Here is an 8860-nt window from a genome sequence, read left to right as displayed (position 1 = left end):
TACTTTTTTTGCACCGAGAACAGAGAAGTTGCCCATCAATTGAAGAATGGCTAAACAAAATGTGATACGTGAATGTACTGAAATATCAGTGTGCTGTTTGAACATGATGAATACAAAGACAAATGTGCAACGAAGTAAGCAGAATCAGGAAAATGATACACAAAATAATTACAACATGGAAACAATGGAAATGACACAGACAAATGTTGTGAAAATATAACCAAACTCGTCCCCAGCCAAGAGACATGAAATCACCTGCTCCTGCTTCTCTGTAGACGGGAGTCTACAGGTGTACAACACTATATTCAAGGCACTCTTATTATTCTGACTAATTTTGCTCAATTTATCTTCCTTTTTCTTTCAAAATTCTTTTCTATAAGGAACAGCTTTTCCAGGAGAGATCCAGCGGGATATGCAAGTGATATTAAAACAAAATTCCATTCCACTCCTAGTGTCCAGGCTTGGAGCTTTTCCTCTAAAACAAGGCTTAATTCATTAAGTATTACTAAAGAACCAAGAGCCAGGGAGAGCTCCAACCTGTGAGCCTTTATAAAGCGCCCCCTGTGGAGTCCTTGGTGCTGACCTATTGCTAACTGGTTTTCCTGAGGAGTGTGCAGAAAGTAGATACGCAGGAAGCCAGACTGAGGATCAGGAATTGGGGAATTCAAAGGTATTGGGGTCACAGAAAAGCAGAAGAGGGAGGGGAAGGTCAGGGACAGGCAGAAAACATCAGGAGACAATTCCTTCAGAGAGGAACCATTTAAAAACATGGAATAGGCAGTTATTCCAGGGCACGGGAAGCTTAGGGACTGGGTCTGAAGATATGCTAATTAAAATTTTAAAAACAAATAAACTGACTGAAAGTAGAGGATCCAAGCTAATGAAAATGGTGCAAACTCCTTAACCTAGAAGAATGTAGGCTCACTGGGAAGAAGCCTAGAACTGGGAGGTAGGGCTAGTCAAGTCTCTAAGCAAGGAAGGGCCCTCAACTGTATGAAAGGGGGGCCTGCTTCTATGGTGACTGTCAATCCATTGGGTTGGTTGGGGTCCCCAACCTCTATAATGGAGAGCTAAGGTCATTTATTTGTCTCTGCACCTACTGCTGTACGGTTCCGGGGAATTCAGAGCTTTTTGGACTCCCTTCCAATAGCCAGAGGTTAAAGGTGAGTCGTGATCTACAGGGAACTAAAGGAAACAATCGAACTATCTGTGGGCTTTCTGTCCTCCATCCCTTAATTCCTACTAACCTAAATTGAGCCACCTGGGCATTCAGTCCTGGGTTCTGAGTTAAAAGCTCCAGGTATGGATGAATGTAGAAGTTCTAATATGTCGATGAATTTGCATGCAGGTGCCCAAAGGCGATAAGGAATTCTATTATCTTGTGGCGTATATAGAACTTCTGGATACCTATTTTGCAGTACACCACAGGACGTGATAGATGCCAACAGTGGACCTTTGGGACATTTATGATTTACCTTTTTAATGTTCACTCGAATACAAATATTTGCAGACTCCAGTCATACCACTTATTAAGCCAAGTATGACTTCCTGGTATGATTTAATCTGTTTACAAAGGAAATATTCAAACAGAGCTGCTCACACAATAGCAAAGTTAAACAAATGGTTTTAATGTACACATTTACACTTGTATTAATCCTACATTTATTTCCACCACATATGCAAAGTAACTTAATCATACACTGTTAAAGCTGGAAGGGATTGGATTATCTTGTCCAATTTACTTATTTTTATAAGAGGAAAAACTGAGATCTAGAGAGGACCTGGTTTTACAAAGCTTTTAAGTGGGAAAGTTGAAATCCACATCCAAGTATTCTTGTTGAAGATCTAAAACTCACTTACATTATTTCATATTTACATTAAAAAACAAAGCAGTCTTCAATAAGATATAAGATGGACTGTGAGCCTATTAACAAGCAGCTCATGGCAAGGTCCAAAAAGGTTTTCTTGGTTCTTATCTCATAAGGCAGCTTACTGAAATCTTCATTTCAGTATCTTGTCTGAGAAATGGTAATACACAAGGGAGTAAAAAGATCTTCCCAAGTGTGCTGTACTTTCCATATTTAAATCCTAACTCCTGGGTTGTAGAGAACAACTAATAATAAGTAGGTTTATTCTCTACCCAGAATGGAGAGATTTAGTTAACAAATTCACACATACATCCCCCACCCCCAACTTCCTAACAGGGTAACATGCATCGGTGGTGTTTTGAAACTTCAGAAAAATTTAATATTAATTCTCAGAATTAATATTTATGGGAACTACTAGCATTTACTCCATTATAAAATTCTGTCTTCTCCAGTTATCACTCCACAGAGATGACCTATCTTTGTTAGAGAGCAGAAACGAAGAAGATGTTTGTTTTCCCATTCAGATCAGACAATAGCCTCTTCACTTCCTTCCAAACGGATCAGACCACACTTTTAATCCTATGGAAAAAAGAATTTGAAAGGATTCAGTAAGACGGGTTTCAGTTTCAAACCTCCAACTCCAAGTGAACAAAATGACATTCAAAATTCAGTTGTGCAATCCCATGCAGTTTCAAACTGCCCCGGCACTCTGCTGGAGTCCAGGAATCTGAGACAGTTAGAATGCTGTGCCAGCCTTGAGGGCACACTTAAATGGCTTCACAATCTCCTCACAACAGGAGGAAAGCTATCTGGCCTAGTGAGAGAAGGAACTCTGCACAAATTACTAAACTTTTAGTTAATAAGCCATTCATAGAACTAGAAATCATTTGGTCTCACACAATTCAAATTTCCTTAAAGTAGCTTAACTCTTTGATCATAAAGACATCCTTTGCTATTTGTACAAAGAATATGCCATCAATTAAAATAGTCTACAGTATTTTCCCATGGCACTGGTGTCTAAATAATTGGTGCTTGATAAAAGCTGCAAAACACCTACTCATGTTTCATATTCAGCTGCATACTTACCCTACCTAATTTGCTGTGTTTTTAATGGCCATTTTAAATATTCAAAACAGGAATGAGCAAAGTATCTAGGTTAAATTATTCAAAATGCCCAACTTTAAGCTGTTCTTGGCAATTATGTAATAACGACAATTGTGAAGAAATAAATCCAGAATAATTAGTATATGGTCCATGAGGTCTTTTTCCCAAACAATAGGAATCCAAACCACAAATTAAAAGTTTTATGAGTTTACCTGGTGGCTGCACATCTGCTTGGACAATACCAGCTCGATTTATAGCTTGCTCCAATTCTAAGAAATACAAATCAAAATATGACTTTTAGTGACAGGGATGAAAAAAGTTGAGCTTTCCAGAGCCACGGTCATGGGACGGTTGCAGATGACACTGAGCTGTCATCATTTGTGGTTTTCAGGTGGTAGGAATTGGATCCCTTAAGGCAAAACATAGAAACTTTTTTATATCATTCAACCAAAAAAGGGGGGAAAAAATCCTTCAAAGGATAGTTTTTCTAATGTTTTATTCTCTGTACTCTCAGCATTTCTGAAAGGCAACAAAAACAAAAAGAGACTAATTTTGAAAGAACTCGTGGGCGTGATATCAAAAGGAAAATGCTGCTGAACTGAAGGAACAAATACAATTAACAATACGATGCAACTTAAATATCTGCACTGCACTTCATGGAAGAACAAGAGAGGAAATATGCTATGTTTTTGATAGGAAATAGAGCAGAAAATTAATCTTTGGGTGGGCGGCTTTGGTTTGGGTAATTGAAGCTTCCCTAATTGATTGCAGGTGTTGTGCCAATTAGTAATAGCATTTAAAGCTACAGAAGCTATGCCAGTCTCTCCGGAGCTGTCCCGAACATGCAAAGGCCAAGAGAAATTGGGCATTTTATGTCTGTAGGCTTCTAGCATTCTGACATCTTTCTAAGTGGTTTAGAATAAAACCAAGTCTTGTGAAAACAGAGACTTATTGTTTTAAGAATCTTGCCAAACAAATGGTGGTATTTTAAGAGACAGACTTGTAGCCAAAGGACATTTACTAGAAAATTATAATAATTAAACTTTGCAATAAAACCTCTGTTTCAATCAGACTGACAGCATCCCCTTGAATCCACATCTAGCTCTCATACTATTTACTGGTGGCTCATTTTCTCGACTCGATTCTCTGGCTTCCTATAAAGATATAAATGCCACGATCCAACAAATAAGCAAGAATTTATACTGAAGGCTTACTGCTTTTACAACTCCCAGCCCAAGGAATAACTGTCCACAATGAGAGAAGCTACTCGCTTAGCTGGCTGATACAAGAACACTCAATTCTGCATTCACAAATAGGGAAAGGGTGGGGTGGGGGGGTGGGGGGCCTCGGGTTCCTCTGGGAGCAGACAGCGATGACTTACTAAGAAAAGGTAAAGTCACTATGATATTTCCTTCAAAACGAGCAGAGAGAAAACGGGAGGAGGGACAGGTGAGAAATGACTTGTCTTCAGCTCTGCAGAGTTGTCAGGGAGAAGGCTTTAGATTCAGGTCCAAGTGTTTGTCTACAAGTGAAGTATTTCAGCTCAAATGAAAAAGTTACACCAAGAATTATTCCCAAATTATTCAAGCAAAGACTGTAAACTTGATATTCAGGTTGAGGGGTTGGACTCGTTGACCTCTAAGGTCCCCTTTCGGGTGGAAATTCTGGGTTCTTCCAGTGGGAACTGGAATATAACTGAATTTATTTGAGATTAAAATGTTTGAATAATATTTCCTAAAGGCAGTAACTCTATAACTACAATACATTGTCAGGAGTCCATTAACCTGTAGTTTTCCGAGCATCCTTTCCACTGATATTCCTTGGAACCAAAGCCTTCTTTGCCCTAAAGTTCCCACAGAACGGTCATCTTGAAACAAATCACGAGAAAAGAGCCCAGCCCAGCTGGCCCAGCCCGGGGCAGGAGCCCGGGAGAAGCCAAGCGCTCTTCTCTGTAACGAGAGGGGGGACAGAGCGCCAGTGACCCCAGTCAGAGGTTCCCTTACAGCCCTGCAGGCGGGAGGCCTCGGTTCAGTCCTAGCCTGGCGCTACTACCGGCGCAATCCTGAGGGAGCCTCGGCTTTTTCACCTGTCAGACGGGTCCCCCTCACGAGGCTGCAGGAGAACCGCTGGCTCTGGTAGCTGCGGGTCTTTAATAATCACCCAGAACAATTTCTTATTTTACAGGTGATTGCCTGGATGCTCAAAATCGCAGATTCAGGGCTTTGACTCCCAATCCAGGGCTACTTCCACTACACCATATTGCGCTATGTGAACACAGGCTGCTATTACCGGGCAGATAATTTTTCAGGAAACCAGATATCTTGGTAGCAAACACTTGGGGGGCGGGGTGAGTCAGGTGACAGAAGGCAAAAGAAAGTTTCTTCTGGACACCTATGATCCCAGCGAGCCCGTTTCCGGGAACACTACCGGAAGCTGGCTTTTGGGGGTGGTGCCCGATTATCCCTAGACCCGTAATGCCGCAGAGACGGCCAAGAAGGGAATCTTGGTCCTCCCGGTTTTCACGAAGGATTCCTTTTAAACAGGGCATAATCTCTTGTCTTACTGCTGATTATCTCTGCCGCTTTGCTCGGGTTCCTGGTTTAAATGCTTCGCCAAACCTGTTTTCTCCCGAGCCATCTCTGAACATTAGTATCCCATCTACATCACAAGGCTCTTTAAGCCACTGATGTATTGGAAGCCTCGCATCTTTTCTATAAATTCACAATGTTGAGCCAAATCCAAGCAAGAGACGACTGCTGCTTGGGAAAGCGCCATGAGAAAAGCACACTACGCAGTAAGAGGTGGAGAGAGCCCGGGATTCCGCCGCACGACGCTGCCACGGGAGACCAAGCCCCTCAGTCTTCTCATCTCTAAGTTGGGCGGATCGCACACCTTTCTTTTGTCAGGCCGGGAGATCAGGAGGACGTTGTAAACGCAGGAACCCTGATTCAGGGGAGCGCTCCTCTCGCGCTCTCCAGGTCAACCGTACAGAGAGAAGCAGACGGGATGATTAGGTAAACTCGGGCCAAGTAAAAGGTCACGGATGGAATGAAATTAACCCGAAGAGATACCATCTCATCCGCGATTCAGGGCCGCGAGTCCGATCTGCACGTGACTGTGGAGGGCAGAGCCAAGGAGCTGAGAGGAGGAGCCCAAAGTGGCAAAAGGCCGGACCTTGGGCTAATCTGAGAAGCGGAGTGCGAGGAGAGTCTACGGGCAAAGTCCTTGCAGTCTCGGAAAACTGCCCACTTGCGGGGCGGGGGATGGGGTTATGTGGAGAACATGCGGGCAGGTTCAATACAAATGTACAGTGTGTTTATAAATAGTGCGGCCTCCATAGCTAGCTGACGTAATCCGGAGGAAAGGCCGCCCTGCCAGCAGGGGGCGGAAGGTGGTGGGGCCGGGACTGGCTGCGCACGAGGAGCGCCTCGGCGGGTGGGCGGCCCGCGGGCGCTCACTCGCTCTCTCTCTCTCTCTCATACAGACAGACACAGAGCTGTTTCCACGTGCATTTCTCTCTCCATCTCTACGAGGGCTGTTTCCTGGCCATTAGAACTACCCGGAAGTCGAGGGAAGCGGCTGGGGGGGGGGGGGGGGCAGTTCAAAGACCAGGCCTTGGAGAGGGGCTTCTCTGCAGGCGCAGGAAGGCCCAGGATGAGTTCTAAACTTCCCTCCGACTGGGATAGTCTATCATTCCTTTTGCCCCAGTCTACACCAATTAATCAACAAACCTTTATTAAGTAGGGCAAGGCACTCTGCTAGAAACCTAGAATAAAAAGACAAAACAGCCCATTCCGGAGCTTCGTAAAGACCCCGGCGCCACCCCGGAGCACAGAGAACACGGACTCCGAGAGAAGCATCAGGGAGCACATTCTGGGGAGGGGCCACGGGGGGGGGGGGGGGGGAGGGAGGAAGACAGAGGCAGGAAGTGCACGCTCAAATGTGGCAAACCGCCGGCAGTCCAGTGTGACGGAATATAAAGCCGGCAGAAAAGGGAACAGGATAAAATAAGGCTGAAATGAGAAACAGGCGCATCCTGTGGAGGGCCAGAAAGGGAGGACTCGGAATCCCATCCTAGGGGCAGCTGGGAGCTACTGAAGATGTCTGAGCAGGGGAGAGGCTCAGAGCCTGGGAATCCCAGCCAGCAGACTCCGCCCCCTGGTGCACAGGCAGGGGGCCCTGCAGACTGGAGATTATTAGTCCTCAAAGGTCAAAGAGCACTACAGAAATGGGGGAGACGAGCGAGTTTCACTAAAATGATTTCCTACTCGCTAATTGCCACAGCCCACAAGGTCGCCCCGGACTTGGCCCTAAGGCCCACACAGAAGCCCTGCCCATTTTTGGAGTTTTCTCTTCCAAAAAGCCTTCCCTGACCCTCAGGCCTGGAGACCTTCCCCTCTCCCTCCCCTAGGGCGTTTACAACCGTTCTGGATGACGTCAGCCCCTGGCAGGTCCCTCAGAGGGGGCTTCTGTAATCCACTGACCCTCAATATGTTAGACTGGGAGCCCAGTCCCCGGCACGAGGCCGCCTGGCCTTGCCATAACCACAATCCTTTGCACTCGCTCCCGATGACGTCCGATGACGTCAGCCACAAAACCACCCCCCCACCCCACCCCCGCGGCTTCCAGTCATGACGCTCCGCCTTGTGTCCACCCATCCCCCCCAGTGCCCCGGACGCCTCAGTGTGGTAATGGGTGTGAGACTGAGGCACTGACGGGACGGGTCCTTTTGGGAAGCTGCGATGAGGGACGGGCTAAGCTTGCACCCATTTTGGGCGAGGGGGGAGCGAGCCAGGTCCGAGGGACCCAAGAACACTGGGGACAGCGGCGGGGACTGACAGCCCGGGTCAGAGGTCACACTCACTGTACTCCTCGGTCCTCATCAGGGGCCGGAAATAAATAGGGTAGAAGACGGCGCCCAGGAGGACGGCGAAGCCGCCGAAAATCATCGCCGTGCGCAGGTTGCGAGGCATGTCCCAAGCTCGGAGTGTCTCGCCACACGAGCAAGGCGCCGGAAGTGGGGCGGAAAGAGGCCTTCACTTCCGGGGCAAGGGGCGGAGAGCAGGGAACGCCGACCGAGGAGTTAGGGGCGGGGACAGCTGGGCAAGCCCCAACTCCTTTCTTCTCCTCCCCCTGCCCGGGGCTTTCATCTCGCCGGCTTGAGGCTCGTGAGGAGTGGAGGGTCGGAGGAAGGGCAACAGAAATCCGGGGGGAGGAGGGGGAAACTGGAGCAAGTCACGTGTCTGGGTGGGCTCTCAAAGAGCCGCCCGCTTGTGACGTCCCGTGATATGGGCGCCATCTTTCCCTTCGACAGGCCATGGGCGAGGGGGGGAGGGGGAGGACACTGGAGAGGGTGGACCCTCAAAGTCACAGGAGACAGGCCACGGGGAAGGGTCGGGCCTTGGGCGAGGGGGGGGAGGGGACATGGGAGAGTGTGGACCCTCAGAGCCACAGGAGACAGGCCACGGGGAGGACAGGGGAAATTCAGGGGGGAAGGAAATCCTCCCTGGGACAGAGGCCACGTGGGGAAGCGGAACGCTACAAAGCAGACCGCATGGGGGAGGGGGCGCTCCACTAAATACACCACGGGGGGTCTGTTCACCCACCAGAGGCCACGTGGGGCCCACGAGCTGAGCCTTGAAAACGGTTGTGATGGGCCAGAAGGGACCCCGAGAAGTTCTGCATCACTGTGTCCCCTCCGTGCGTCAGGCTGGGCCAGCTCTCCCCCCTTACACACAAGGAAGCTCCCAGGAGGAGGGGCCGCGTGGTGCTCAGTCCTCTGCCCTGAGGCCCCTCCCCCCTCCCCCCCAGTATCCTGGGCATGTGTGAAGCCCCTTCGGTGAAAATGCAGTTCGTGTTGGAGGCTGCAAAGCCGACGAGCTCTCCCT

At 47.9% G+C, this 8860-nt stretch overlaps 1 protein-coding gene across 1 annotated transcript; it reads right to left on the bottom strand.

The window, feature by feature from the left end:
• Positions 1–1607: 1607 nt before the first annotated feature.
• On the bottom strand, positions 1608–8496 carry SMIM20 (small integral membrane protein 20). Its single transcript, XM_074276008.1, has 3 exons — positions 7837–8496; positions 3185–3241; positions 1608–2447 (listed from the first exon to the last, which is right to left on the bottom strand). The coding sequence occupies exons 1-3, from the start codon at positions 7943–7945 to the stop codon at positions 2410–2412; spliced, it is 204 nt and encodes a 67-aa protein (XP_074132109.1). The 5' UTR covers positions 7946–8496; the 3' UTR covers positions 1608–2409.
• Between the last annotated feature and the right edge of the window lie 364 nt (positions 8497–8860).

Source organism: Sminthopsis crassicaudata, chromosome 6, assembly GCF_048593235.1.
Source record: "Sminthopsis crassicaudata isolate SCR6 chromosome 6, ASM4859323v1, whole genome shotgun sequence".
Classification (NCBI taxonomy): domain Eukaryota; kingdom Metazoa; phylum Chordata; class Mammalia; order Dasyuromorphia; family Dasyuridae; genus Sminthopsis; species Sminthopsis crassicaudata.
Note: the sequence above shows the minus strand (reverse complement) of the source record. Positions and strands in the feature narration are given on the sequence as shown.